This window comes from Chaetodon auriga, chromosome 16 (genome assembly GCF_051107435.1).
Source record: "Chaetodon auriga isolate fChaAug3 chromosome 16, fChaAug3.hap1, whole genome shotgun sequence".
NCBI classification, from domain to species: Eukaryota; Metazoa; Chordata; class Actinopteri; order Chaetodontiformes; family Chaetodontidae; genus Chaetodon; species Chaetodon auriga.
Genome location: NC_135089.1, coordinates 19,003,022 through 19,018,287, shown reverse-complemented (window position 1 = coordinate 19,018,287; position 15,266 = coordinate 19,003,022). Strand labels below are relative to the sequence as shown.

Below are 15,266 nucleotides of genomic sequence, written 5' to 3'. Positions count from 1 at the left end.
AGGACTTTTACTCGCAATACAGCACCTGTACACTGTAGTATTGCTACTTCTACTTCAGTAAAAGGTCTGAGTACTTTCTTCACCACTCAGTAAGGATGATGAAGCATAATGACGATGCAGATGTTTGCAGGGCTGCTGATCAATACAGGTAATCTAACAATGTCTTCTCTCCATCCTCTGCTGAAATTTTCCTGCACACGATGTTACACGCATGGCAAAAGAGGACTCAGTTTTAGATTTCTGTTCGGGACATATTGAAATAGATTGTTTGTTTTATTCTGAGAACTTTCTTTCCATTACAAGATCCCATAAATTTTGCAGGAGATCTGCTGCTGTCATTCAATTGAAGACAGGTAAGAATCACAGCGACTGTGTTGAAGCTGACAGTTCAGAGTTAAAAACAAACAGGATTTGGGACAGTGGAACAATGTGATTCTCTCTCCTAACACGCCGAATCATCCTAACACATCATTAAACAAACAACATGTTGTGACCTTTGAAACACAGCCTGTCTAGACGTTTCCCTGTCTCCACTCTTTGTGCTCAGCTAAGCTAACCGGCTGCAGGCATATATTTACCGGACAGGTATGAGAGTGGCATTGATCTTCTTCACCCCTCTCAGCAAGAAAGCAAATAACGTTGAGCTATTCTTTTAGTATGTGCCGCCTGAATCCAGACATCTGTGAAGGAGTAGGTTGTGGTCATCATACTGCAGCTCTTCCTCCCTCAGGGGTCTGAAATCGCTCCTTCAGGCGCTAAATGTACATTCCTTTACTTTATTTAAGGGTCTGAATCTGAAGTGCACATGTTTGTACTATGTTGTGCCCTCAGAAAATCCCGCAATGGAGCAAAAGAAATGCCATATCCATAGTCAGTGCACTACTTTTTGCAACAAATACAGCGCAGTGCTTCACCATTAAGAGGTGTGTAAGTCACAGGTGTGAGATATGACACCTGCCTGTAATAACACAGCATGATGACATTTTATACGTCTGAAATCTCAACACAGTGCTCACTTGATTACGGATGGTTTTGGAATGGTGGATACGTGACTAACATCCTGCATCATTATGTAATATCAAAGCAGCCCCTAAAATGCACTGAAATTTACATTTATATTTATTCAGTTGGCAGACGAGTTTTATCCAGAATGATGTACAAATGAGGTACCATCCAAGTTACAGTGGATCAAGGAGAGGTCTTTCTAGCAGTTTATGAGGTGCAACTACTTGCTTTGTCAAAGTTAGAAAATGAAATGATTTGTAGATCAGTTATATGAAAAACCTTTGTAAACAAAAAACTGATTTAAACTGTTACACACCTTAAGTACACATTGGGCTCCTTCAGTGTACCGTTAGTTGTGCTGTACCTGTTTGGGCGGGACAGCTTACCTTGTCAATCCTATTGGTCCATAGCGTTTTGTGACATCATGTCATAGCTCCACCCAGCCTTAACCTGCAATTGAAAACACCTGTTGCAGGACCTTTACTACCAAAGAAAACAACAGATCATATATAATTTAAGGTGTTAGGACACAGCCTTGAATTGATTTGCTCTATTTTCTGCTGTGAATATTCGATTAATGTGCAAACAAGAATAGACAGCACTGCTGCTCTGTCCATGACAGACAGCTCTGAGGCCATATGCGGAACAAGGTTGTTTGAGTCATTCCAGTTCATCATGTTATTCCTTTGGCAGAAAGACAGTATGGATTTTGATCATAATGTGAGACATATTGTCAATGCAACTTAATGGTTTATTCTTTAAAAATGTCTTTGTAAAGGTCAAAATGCATCCAGATTCATGAAATGGCTGCTCTAACTCGTGATAAATGAAGTATATATAGCCTATATAGGATGGAATATTTCTTAAAAAAAAAATCTAAATGATCTTAAAAAGATATTTGATTGTAGATATTTGGAGATCTGCTGAATCATTATTCTTATCGCTAAAATTCTTATCAAGCTGTCACTACAGATACCTTGAACTATTAGCCTTATTGTTAGCCTTGTTGGATGTTGAGAATATTCAAAGTGAATTTGTAGATATTTTAAATCAGATCAGTCTCGTGAAACACCTCGCGTGTCACTGCCACAGCCGCGCAGCGCAGCACGAGATCTCGTCCCTTCCACTGGAGCTTTTCTCGCCGCTACACAAACTGGTCACCAAAGATGGCGATTTGCTGAGTGCTCATGGATACACACATTTCTCGGCTAGTTGTTATCTTACCAGAAACGCTAACTTTAAGAACAAATTAAGTGCTTTAGCGAGCAACTATTTCTCCATTTGAAGCACATCTGACACGACGTCAGCCGCCGCTACCATGCAAATCACGCTTAAAACACTGCAACAGCAGACTATTCAGATTGAGATAGACCCCGAGCAAACGGTGAGTGGCTATTAGCTAACTTGCTAACTTTAGCTAACATTACTAGCTGCGGTACATATGTTTAAACTTTACGCGTAGACCCAACAGTTAATTGATAATTCCAATTAAAGAACATGTGTAGTTTTGGCAAAGGGTCTCCGTTAACAACAAGCGCTACGAGTTTGGTCAACCTGCATGAAACGGTTGCTAAACAACCCGAAACCTCACTAGTAAACGTTAGCCAGTTAGCTAGCTGAACAGCCCGACAGTAAGTCATCGGGACGCGACTGCGAACGAATTTGTCATCGTTTCAAGTTTGTGTCGTGGTTGCTTTGCTGCTACTGCTTTACAGTAATACCTGATGTGATCTAGTATGTAAGGCCGTAACTTCTGTGATGAACCTCAGCTGCCTACTATGATTGCTAATGCTAACGCTTATGACACTGCCAATTACGATTAGCGGTATTTGTAACGGTCCCACAGGCTGGCTAAGTTTGTTAGCATGTTCACATTTTTAACATGCAACGAGCAAGGCCAGAGTTTAGCGGACGTTAGATTGTGTTGCTCAGTTTGCTTCTGACATATCAGTAAGATAACTTTTCACTTTTAGCTTTTTTTATAGTAAGCACTGTCATGCTGTGTGATACTCTGAATATCAATGAAAAACTCCCTACTTTTGCAAGTCAGCTAGGATGCACCCCTGCCTGTAATGGCATTGATATTGGTCCATCTAGTTTTATTTCAGTTAATAGAGGCTTGGTAGAATACCGAGGTCCTCTGATTGGAAGGGCAGAGATCATCTGATACCACAATATTAATGTGTAGAAATGAAATCGTTGTTAATTGTCTGCATGCCGATGGTTGTGGATAATGTTTTGTCTCTTATCAGGTGAAGGCCTTGAAAGAGAAGATAGAAGCAGAAAGAGGAAAAGACAACTTTCCTGTATCGGGGCAGAAGCTGATATACGCTGGAAAAATCCTGCAAGATGACACACCTATTAAAGACTACAAAATTGATGAGAAGAATTTTGTTGTAGTGATGGTGTCCAAGGTGAGATCTTATTGTGATACTTAATGGTGATGTGGGGTTTTATAGTGTTGTGGTGTTTTAATTAAACTTTCTGATCTAATCTATTGTCAACAATTGGATTAGTGAATTTTAGTGTTTAACTATTAAGTTGCTGGTCTGACAGTACTTTCTTTTGAACTGGCAAAGGCTAAGCCTGCAGCTGCCGCCTCGCCTCCAGCCTCAGAAGCCCCCAAGCCCCCTGTACAGGACTCCGGCTCCACGTCAACAGCTGTCCCAGCCACAACCCCAGCCTCAGCCCCAGCCCCAACCCCAGCAGCTACCCCCATCCCCTCCGAGGAGGCCAAAGAGGAGCCAAGTGCCGCAGCCACAGAACCACAGCAACCAGCCAGGTAGAACCTGTCAATTATACACGTTACGTTATGAAAATCCTTCTTGACATAGTGCAGAGACTTGGGAAGTAGCACTGGAAAAGCTGTCACAATTGACATTTAGATGAGTATGTAGGGTTTGTACCCCATTACAGTTCTGATATGGTTGTCTAAGTTGTCTTAAAGTAGTGTTTTTTTCATGTTAATATATAAAGGACACCAACAGCGTGATATGTCTGTCTGTCTGTCTGTCTGTAGATGAATGAGCTATTACGCATGTAGTTTTCAACCCTTAATTGTTAAAAGTGACTTTTGAATAGTTGGTCATTAACATAACTGGAAATCTACATAGCAGTTAACACTAAATACAAGAATAAGTTTCAATAAAAAAGTAGTAATTTAGTTTCTTCTTTTTTTTAACTTTACATTTTAAATTAGTTATTAAATAATTTTAGATATTCCATTAATTAGGATGTTCACGTTAAATGGCCTGGTTTACTAGCTACATCATGAAGATCTTTAAGGTTGAGACTGTGTAAAATGTTTGTTTTTTGATAGTTTTCAGTGAAGTAGAGTTAAGTGCTGGAAGCTCAACGTGTTTGATGTTATTGGGAAGAGCAGTCTAATATGTCTAATATCATTATCATATCCTTTTTCTTTGCTTCTGTAGTAGAGTTTGCAGTTTTTCCAATTTCCAAAGTCCGACCTGCCGATTCCTATTTTCTGTTTAAAAACTATAATTGACATCATATTCAAACATTTTAGTAATTTTTTGTTAATGCCAAATACAATTGTATGTTCATAATAAAACACTGATCATTAAATAACTTAAATATTTTCTCCCAAACTGCACCAGGTTTCTCAAACAAATCTCAAAATGATGTGATCCGAGTTACTGGACGCACCTTTTTGTACAAATGAAATCCAATTGTAAATTAATTGCCGTATATCTCACTTTATCCAACACGTTTTCTTCTCCCAAAGTAAAACGGGTGCAACAGATCTATATACCTACACATAAAAAAATGATTCGCTCGTTTCAACTTGCCCAACATTTCCTGTTCAATCAACAAAAGTAACGTTGTGTGCGGTGCAGAGTTTCCAATTGGTGCCGGACCACGCATCCTGGAAAGATTCAATGTTTTGTCCAAACGAGAGAATTTCCGGTAGCGTATTGTCTGATTATGAGCCTATTTTCCATGTTTTTGTGTCCAAGTGAGTAATGGAGACAACTTTTTTCAGCGTCGAGCGAGAGTGCTGCAGATTTTCCTGGTAGTATTAAGCTAATTACTAGACTTGTAAGTTTGATCGGCTCAGAATCAGATATATATATATCAGACTGATCACGGCCAGTTGATCAGTGCATCTCTGCTTTGTAGCACAGGTGTGCAGTTTGCACAGCAATACATATTGTAGATGTTGGGGCTGGCTCCCTCACCCAGATGCATTCTGACAGAGTGGAGCAACATTGGAGAAAAACAGTCTGTCGACCTTTATGCTGAATATATGGAACATGAGTTTTACAGTGGTTAGGATTCAGTTGTAACCTCCGGTCTGTAATGTAGCATATTATTTATTGAACTGCTTGGAATGGACGCAGTTGTCAACATTGTCTGCTGCTTTGCTTTTCACCTTGCAGTCACAGAAATGGTTGTGTAGGTTGTCTGATTTTCCTCTTCACCTTTATGTTTTGCAGCTCCAGTGGCGGGGGTCAGGGCTTGGATGCGTCCTCAGCACTTGGTAGGTAACAGATGGCTTCCTGCCAGACTTGTATTACATGCTGTACAAAAGCCTGTGCAGCTGTAGCACTCTCAATGCAGTAGTTTGGGGATTTACTCACTTTCAGTTGTAAATTGTACAATTTCAGATGATTGACAGTGTTATTAGTTGGCTAATTTTACATCAGTACATTACTTTCGTATAACTTAGACTGTACTTGCTGTGCCAGTTGCGGTTGCTGCTGTTAGTCAGGGACTTTACAGGCTGCAGTGCAATACTTACTGTTCCTATATTTAGGCTGTCACAAAAGTAAGCCTTCCCTTATTGTGGTGCTGCAAAGAGCAAAGGGGATTCCCATTTAGTCCATTCATAGATTGTGTACATGCTCTGTGAATTTAAGAGCGGGAGTCATGCTGCTTTTAAAGCCCATATTGTATGTGTGCCTATTACCCAGCTGTTGTATACTTTGTGTGATTTAACATTTAGATTTAGTTCTTTCTTTTTTTTTTTTTTATTGGTTATTAATGTTTTGCAAAGAGACAGGCATCCCTCAGTGGTGATTTAAGGCTTAGTTCTCTTTCTGTAATTATACAAACCCTGAAAATGAAAACTAATAAGTTGTTTAGCTTGGGAGATTTTTGCAGCATGTTGCATGATTAAAGAAGCACTCCACTGAAAATCTACTATGAATATTGAATTCCATAAATCTGCAACTTGCTCCTTCATAGGAGACCTCAGGTACAGTCAGGCTCACATGGCTACAGTGTCAACCCATAGTCACTGTGAAAGGATTGTTCAAATTATTAATGAAAACTACTGCGTCAACATATGCCTCTTCTCTCCGCTGACACTGCCTGACCTCCACAAAGGAGCAAGCTACAATAGCTTCTCACTGAGGACAAAAGTGCCGAATCAATAAATGTAAATACGCAGTGCAAAGTATTCACCACGCGAGCAGGAGGAGATCAAATGACCACTTTCTTTGAGGATTTAATGTCTTAATTTTTCAAATTTGTAAACTAAATGTTTTATTTAAGAAAGCATTTTGGGGACTTGCAAGGTCAGTACTTCTTACAGGAGAAATAAGTAGAAAAGCAGCTTCTGGCAATGTTTTTTCTTTCCTGTTGGACTTCATGCATGAAGGTGTAAATTTGCAAATACACAACGTATGTAGAGTTAATAACTTGGTCGTCTGTATGTGTGTGTTGTCAGTGACTGGAGCCGAATATGAGACCATGTTGACAGAGATCATGTCTATGGGCTATGAAAGGGAGAGAGTGGTGGCTGCACTACGGGCCAGTTTCAACAACCCCCACAGAGCTGTGGAGTACCTTCTCACTGTGAGTCTCTCTCACACACTCACACACACACATCATCTGAAAAGCACATGGTATGACTATCAGTCATCCATTATTGACCTCAGACTAACAGGTTTTTCCCTTCTTGGCTTTTTATTTATTCTAGTATTTTACTAGTTTTTATTGTTGTTGTTTTCTACAAGTATGGTTCAGCTCTTTGGTATGGTACAGCAATTTATTATTTTTCAAAAATGCTCTATAAATTACGACTGTTCCTACTGCCCATCATATCAATCTGTCCACCTGTAATTCCCTCCATAGAAGTACTAGACATAAGCTAAGTTCTTCTCTCTCCAACACATTTTATCTTTAATTTCCCCAAGCGCCAGCTGCCACTACTCAGCTTTGTCTGCCCACTGATTTCACTGTGGAAAAGTCACATTGTGGGAATAAGATTGCTAACTTGGCTGAACAAACTGCTGAACATGATGCTGATCAGTGTGAGCCACTCTGCTTCCTGATGTAGTTTTAGTGTAACTAATGAGTGGTAACACATGCTGCGTGTGAGATGACATCAAGCACACCTCATTCTTCCTGCTGACAAAAATTCATATACTGCGAGGTGTTTCTAATATGCCTGTCTACTCTCAATGATAAGGCTGATAATGCTTGTTAGGTGGCTTTAGTTTGGCTGGTTCATCTAACAAACTGGCAATTGGAGTGCATGTTATGTCGAGAATACTGAACTCTTTTTGAGGCAGTTGTCCATTATGATGGACAGTCCTTGAAGGGTCACACCAAATAAAATGTCAAGTTTATTCAAAGTAAATGTATTGAGTTGGAATGGTCGTAATTACCAAAAGATGAGTTACCTAACTTTCATGGCCCTCTCAGCAGCATGGAAATGTGTGTTAGCGTGTGTGACTGACAGTCATATTGTTGTGTTTCCAGCGTATTCCCAGCAGCCCAGTCCAGGAGAGTCATCCCCCAGCGCAGGCCCCCCAATCTGGACCCACAGAAGCCCCGGCATCTCTAGCAGAGGGTGAGGCATGCAACTCACTTTGGTCCAAAAATACATGCAGTTAACTTTTATGTGCCTGCCTCTCCCTGCTGTGTAAATAACTGTACTGGTGGAGTATTAATCATGGTGGAGTTAGTATCCATGTATCAAAATGAACACTGAGAGATGACTCATATAACCGTTGTCAAAAATCCGGATTGTCCTGTCAAGCTTATTTTTGGGAGGCCCTTCGACACAAGACACATTAACAAGTAATTAGAATTAAAAAAAATGTCATTGCTTCACTGGCAGGCAATGACTCATATGACTCATTACTCACTGAATGTTTTTCTACCGCGGCCATGTGCAAATTGTTGTTAGGCCTGTTAGTTGCCTCCATCTTCCTTGAAATTTCATCACTCTGTGAAGACTTGTGGCCTCTTATGAAGTGGACAAAGGCATTTTATTTATGAGGACTAGAGCTGCAACGACGAGTCGATTGATTCGTCAATCCAAAGAAAACGATTTTTTGATTGAGATATTTTGATATGAGTGAATCATTTGAGTCATTTTTCAAGCAGAAATGCTGAAAGTTTTTGTGGTTCCAGGATCCAAAATGTAGGAATTTGCTACTCTCTACATATTTTAATGTTAATAAATTACATTTTTCCTCAAATGGAAATATAAAACTACCACATTGCGTTCTTACCAGCTTGTTTCAAATAGTCGAGTAATATAAAATTGGTAGTTTGGTTCACTTGCTGAAGCTGATGTTCTTGCTAGCTTGTTTTGCATGCAGAGGTTTATGGTTTGTGATTTGACTCTGGCCTGGAGCAATGGTTTCAAATGTGTGTCAGGCATTGTGGTGAGAGCTAAATAATTTTGAATAGGAAGCTGGGATGAAAACGATTAACAGGTGCCCAACTGCATGTGAGTCAAACACTGGCTAAATCCAGGCAAACAGCACTTTTTTACTTTGTTAGCATTGTCTCTTTAAACACAATGCTGCGTCTTTGTGGGCTTTCCAAATAAAATACAATGACGGAATACTATAGAAATAATAAATATATAAAATATAAATAAAAATAATAATATTCAACAAGCCAAGAACTGAAAAAATAACATCAAGAAGAGGAGATTGTAGTAAACGTAGTGACATTGAAACATTTAAAGGTTTAACCAGATTTCCACAGAGGAACATATGGGTGTAAGGTGCAATCCCTGACCGTCCTATCAGCTAGATCTTCATTGAAAATGTCCACGTATATACAAATATTTGCTCTGTAGACATTAATGTCTTGTTTTGGATAAAAAAAAAACAAAATCACTTGGACTTGTAATCATCAGTGTCAGCAGTCTGTTTGATAAAAGTATTTGCTTGTGGGAAATCGGCAGTGATTAGTGTTTGAACTGACATGCTGATGATGTTCGCCATCCCTGCTTAAGACACTTGCAGGGTTATGATGCCAACTAACACCACAGGCCGTCTTAAAAATGAGCATTTTCTGTTATTCAGCATTGAGGACGATGGTCTTGTTTGCTGTCTTAGTGGGAGTTGGGTGGGAGGACCAACATCAGTTTTGTTCAGGCCAGGTCTCATAATTCCTAAATGTTCTTGATTGCGTGTTATGTCTTCTTAATTGGCTAGCGGGTCCCTGGTTGATCCAGAGGCTTCACTGTATGGTATTCTGGAGCGCTACATGTGGTTTCTGGGGCTAATGTGAAGCTAACTGCTGATATTCAGTAAATGCGTCCACACAGTCGGCTGGCAGCTTGTTTAAGGTGCAGTGTGGACTTTCCTTGTAAACAAAATTTATTCTTACATATAGAATGATCACATACAACAAAATGCATCGTGTGCATCCTTGAGGACTAACAAACAATATTGGTTACATTTCCTTCCTCATAAAACATTTGCAAGAGTGATGTTTTCGAGTATTTTAAATCCAGCGTTGTTTACATGTATGTTTACATGTTTATCCATGTTTGCTGTGTTTCCTGAGGCATCACTGCTGCGTCTAGGTGAAACCACTGGCAGGACTTATGTGTGTGCACCAGACAAGCAAAAAGGGGCCCCGCAAAAACTGATCGAATGTAGCAAGCAGGGCTGGGCAGTATGACGGTAAATACGATGCGGCGGTAGAAATGTGTCCACTGGTAGAGATTTGGCAGCACCGCTTCCACTGCAGGAGCTATCCCTTTCGCTGTATTTACACACTGTCATCCACAGTGTGTGTGCTGCCGCCCTGCTGCACAGCGAGCAAGTGGGCGTGTTGATGACATTGCAGAGTGTAACTGCTTCATACTCTTTTCTGATTGCCTGTATGTTGCTTTCCACTGTTTCGCAGACATTGTGGACACGTCCAAATACATACAATACTGATATCAACGCAAAAACAGTCCTCTTTATGGATGGATCCTCCTCCTCGTCTTCCTCCTGCACGCTCTACTCGGGGGCTGCCCCTTGCCTATACCAAACGGACTATTTCCAGTCAGTGACAACATGTCTCACATGGACTACATTGTCCAGAGTTCATGAGAGAAAACTGCTTTAGTGTTGCCATATATTCACGGCGGGCAGCGTGATGTAGCAGTCCAGCTGCCTCGCAAGGTCACATGATTTGGGCAGCAGGACTGCTTAGGACAGCGACAGTGGGTAGTGATCGTGTGTCTTTAGTGCATTTTGGTTCTCATTTAGAACCTTAGAGTGTAAATAAAGTAACTATTAACTTTTACTGTTACCTAATTAGGAAATTTGTGTTATTGCTTATTCTGATTGAGTAAGTGATGACATTTTCCAGGTAAGTTGTTTACTGCTGGTGGGAACACATGTCCTCTATAGATAGCACGAGTGAAACCACAAGGCAGGCGAGGATGAACTGGAAACACACATTTAGCTCAGTCTGTTCATGGATCCTCAGTGTGAAATGGCAGAAAATATAATTAAGTCTGCCTTCTTGGTCATGGTTGTCATTGTTGGATGTCATCAGGAGAGAACCCACTTGCATTCCTGCGGACCCAGCCCCAGTTTCTGCACATGAGACAGGCCATCCAGCAGAACCCTGCTCTGCTACCAGCTCTCCTCCAGCAGCTAGGCAGGGAGAATCCTCAGCTTCTACAGGTAAGAGTCTGCACTCACTCACACACTGAGAACGCAAGAGAGAAACTCACAGATGAGTTGTAGTGTTTCGTTTTCATTAACAGTCCTGTTGGTCTTCTCTGTGTAATGCCTTTGTAGCCACAAGGCAAGCCAGGAGTCTGCATTTGGATTTAGTTTTCATTGCCTGACTAATCATTTTTCCCCATTGGCCCACACTCTTGTTGTTGTTAAAGCTGTTGTTTATGCGTCCGAGCCTGATGCAAACATTACGGTGGGGCAGCCCTTAAATTTGGAGAGGAGAAGAACAATAAATCAGGCACTCTGTGTGTTCAGTCACAGCCCATGAAGTCACATCTCTTGTCACGTTCTAGTCCTCTTGACATTGATCTGACCTCTCTTTTTCAAAATGTTTTTCAGTTATCAAGGACTGGATGTCTGATAATGTCAGCACTCCACATGAGGCAGGCAGCTGCAGTAGTGGTTGGCGTCAGCTAGCAATAGCCTTAGCTCAATTCAGTTACTGAGCAGTGAGCAACTAAAACAGATGTGGTAGATGTGTTTTCTTGCTGAAAACAAATTTCAGACAAAAAACAGCCGAGTGCCACGGCAGCAGTCGCTACAGGGAGAAAGAACAGGTTTATAGTCATGTTGGCATTATCAGGGGCCATGGGTTATGTCAGACCCCGGTTTTGCTTGCAAGTTCACATTTTTTGTTCACTTAAACTCTTTGACCGATGGATCTGAGCACCGTTACATGTCTGATAATCATGACCCCTTCCTTCACGTCTGTGTCTCGTCCCCCCAGCAAATCAGTCTGCATCAGGAGCTGTTCATCCAGATGTTGAACGAGCCAGTGGGAGAGGGGGGAGAGGCGTCAGATGTTGGAGAGATGGGGGCAGCAGGGGAGGAGGGCGCACCTGTCAACTATATCCAGGTTACACCTCAGGAGAAGGAAGCCATCGAAAGGGTGAGTGGCGAATGGAGAGTGAATGATGCAAACTTGGTTTTTCTGTTGAATTCAGAGTGAAAAGCTAAGTGAACTGTCTATTTACTCGTCTTCACAGTTAAAAGCGTTGGGTTTCCCTGAGGCTCTGGTGATCCAGGCCTACTTTGCCTGCGAGAAGAACGAGAACCTGGCAGCCAACTTTCTCCTCAACCAGGGACTGGAAGATGACTGAACAGCAGAGATCACTGCCTTCCTGCTCCTCCCTCCTACCCCTCCCCTCTTCAGCTCAGCATAAAGACTGCACCCCCCAATTTACTGTACAGCTACCAACCTCAGCTCAACCCAACAGGAGGGGAGGAGAGGGGAGAGCCAGCAGGGGGGTGTGGGCGGGGGTGGTGGTGGGAAGGGGAGGGCAGGGGAGGAGAGGGGAGACGGGGTGGGTTAGGTTACGGCGGGGTTAAACACAAAAAGTACACAAAGTCGAGGTTGTGTGCAGGAAGGTCAGACTTGGCTTATCGGCGGTCGGGGTGGAAAAGTGTGGAAGAATGATGAAATCCACGTGAATTCCAATGGAATGTGTGGGGTTTGTCTAGGGGAGATCTATAATTTGATTTTAGACGCGCTTTGTGAACATTAGGGAGGTGGAGGGGGGGAGGGGGCAGGGCTGAAGGGTTTGCAATGAAGAGTGAGTGCTTGTGTGTGAGTACATGTCTGTGTGCCTGTGCAGATGGATGCAGTTAAGTTACAGTTAAGCTGAAAAAGTAATCAATTTGCATTCTCTAAGTTCGTTAATGCTGTAGTGGGATTGTATGGAAGCACATTCTCCTCACTGCACTTCAACATTATCAGTGTGTGTAACTGCTTGTATGTACCTCTGTAAGCCTCATGTACGTACATCCAAGAATGAAACTTGCAGAGATAGACTGGACTGTGCTGCCCTTTGTATGTGTCTGACATGATGTTTCTGGGGTCTGTCAGTCTGTTTGGGGCGGGGGGGAGGGAGAATGGGAACTAAACTGACAAATAAGTACCTGGTTATTCTGTTCACTTTGTACCACCCTCACCTGTCCTTCCACAGAGGCCGCGCAGACGGCAGCCAATCAGAGTCCCTGCAAATGCTGTGCCTGCCTGTTTAAGTTACTCAAATGTGTAACTATCTTGTCTATGCTGATAGCTTCTGGTGCTAATTAACACTACCCATAAAAAGCTACCGTGCAACATAACATCTGCTATTAGGATTTAAAAACACACCAGTAGAGGGAGGAAGTGGAGCAGCCACTGGTCAAGTAGTTTGACAGTCTCACTCAGTAAAAATCAGTCAGTCAGTCAGTGTTTAGGAGAAGCGGCTGATAAGCATATATGGAAAATATTTCCATCTAAAAAGAGGGACCTGTTCATCAACACAGCCCACGCTCTTGTATGTCTCTGTAGTTTGCCAGGATTTGACCCACAGTATGTGGGAAGACAAGTTAAACGCATAACCAAAATGATTAAATGCCCTCACTCTTCTGTTCTTAGGTGTTATATGCAAATGAATTTGCACATCAATCTGTGTACTGCCTGGGGTTTTAACAGTGTCACGTGTGATTGAGTCATCAGGATCATGCACCAACTTCTGTTTTCTTTACGTCGATTCTTAACAGGTCCAGATGCATTACGAATAAATGACCTTACACAGTTATATGGTGACTACCATCATACATTGTACTAACATGTCAAGGATGTCGAGAAAAGCTCTCTTTTTTTTGTTTTTTGCCTTCTAATATTGCTTTCAGACATCCAAAAAAACTTCAGGGAACTAACTGGGAAGCAGATCCATCTCCAGTTTCTTGTAGAATAAACATACTGTTCTTAATCTTCTCCAGCAGGGGAAACTGCAGTCAGAAACTTAAACCATTCGATTTGATTGAATCTGAGTTCTAATGAAGCTAAAATTAAATTCTGAATAAAAGAAAATTACGCAAAGTTAATTTCCCTGTTGTCTAAATCTTCTGGCACTCTGCCCTCCACTGTGCGGCTGGTGCTGCAGTCAGTCTAGCAGAGGTGGGACCAGGGGGGCTGATTTTTAAGTCATGTATTTACTCTGCTGACTGAACACTGGCTCTGTTTACGTGCACACTAATATTCCAGCATCATTTTAAATATTCTGTTTGGAGATTCCAAATCAGGCCTTATTCCTAATGGAATATTTTCCAATCAAGACATGAGATGTGCTGGTATTCTTCAGGTTTTGGGAGCATTCTTTGAGCTCAGAATGTGTCTCAGTTGAGGTTTTTACTGCAGTTTGTGAACGGCGGCCTCTCGCCTGGTCAGCTCTGTGCGATGTACACAAACCAAATAACCAAGTTTGCAAGGCTGAGGTAGAAACACATGCACGACAAAACCCACATTTCTAGGTGGAAGGAGAAACACACCGACTTTTAAACACCAGAAAGGTTTGGATACTAACAAGTTTTTGGTGTGCGTGTAAACAGGAAGAATGGTGGAATCTTCATTTTCATCAGCCATTAAAACAGCCTGGGAATATTGGAATAAGAATTAGAATTAAAGAATGAGTCTATAATGTGCCCCTCTTCTTTAAAACAGCCACAGTGCCCCCACCCCAAAGCTTTCTAAACCCACCCCTGACTGACGGCAAGGAAACGCTCGTTTTAGTGTACATAGTTGAAGCTACGTTGCGCATATTGAGGCTCAACTACACACAAAACAGCCAATGAGAGCAGATTGTTGTTGGGGAGCAGATGCACTCCATCCTCACCATCGCAGTGTGTGCGTATGTGTGCACACGGGCTGATGGTCCACTACGGATCACTGCGTTCTGAAGCTTCTTAAGCGGCCTGGTTTTGGTGTGTCCATGTGTGGAAACTGTTGGGACTGCAGAGGTTCTTCAGCTCAGTGTGCGTCTGTGAGCAGACATTAGGTGTAAAAAAACAACGTTTCCAGTCTCTTTCTGTTTGTGTGGAGGCTGCTTTCACTGATAACCGTCAACATCAACATGACCTTAGACTATGCTGTGCTATATTAAATATCAGCAGTCTTTCAGGCCTTTGACTGTTTGTGCCTCATTAGCAGCAGCATCCTGCATCTTACGCACAGTCTGAATCAGTGGCGCCCCCAAGAAATTCGCCATAGGGGTGGATTGAGGGGGCCACTGAGGATCTTGGGGAGGCACACCAACACCAAAAGCCAGAACTGAATTTCAGGAATTCTATTGTGCTGTTGCAGTATATAGACTGAGCTCTGCAGGCAGCTGCCAGCTAGGTTAGCTTCTGATGAAGGCACCAGAGACGAGGCTGAGCTCAGCTGCTGTCCACGAGGCAGACCGTCATCTGGCAGTGCTGTGCAGCAGCAGGCCGGGGGAGGGGTTGGACTGTGGCGCGGTGACGGACGCTCAAAAGCAGCTGCATATGTTATTTTCATTTACACAGACTAATCTG

The 15,266-nt window shown here is 42.1% G+C and overlaps 1 protein-coding gene across 1 annotated transcript; it reads left to right on the top strand.

Annotated features, from left to right (window-relative positions):
• Positions 1–2,134: 2,134 nt before the first annotated feature.
• rad23aa (RAD23 homolog A, nucleotide excision repair protein a) lies at positions 2,135–13,508 on the top strand. Its single transcript, XM_076753197.1, has 9 exons — positions 2,135–2,389; positions 3,258–3,419; positions 3,585–3,787; positions 5,463–5,506; positions 6,698–6,825; positions 7,735–7,825; positions 10,774–10,904; positions 11,689–11,850; positions 11,948–13,508. Exons 1-9 carry the CDS (start codon positions 2,324–2,326, stop codon positions 12,059–12,061), a joined length of 1,101 nt encoding a protein of 366 aa, XP_076609312.1. The 5' UTR covers positions 2,135–2,323; the 3' UTR covers positions 12,062–13,508.
• The last annotated feature ends 1,758 nt before the right edge of the window (positions 13,509–15,266 follow it).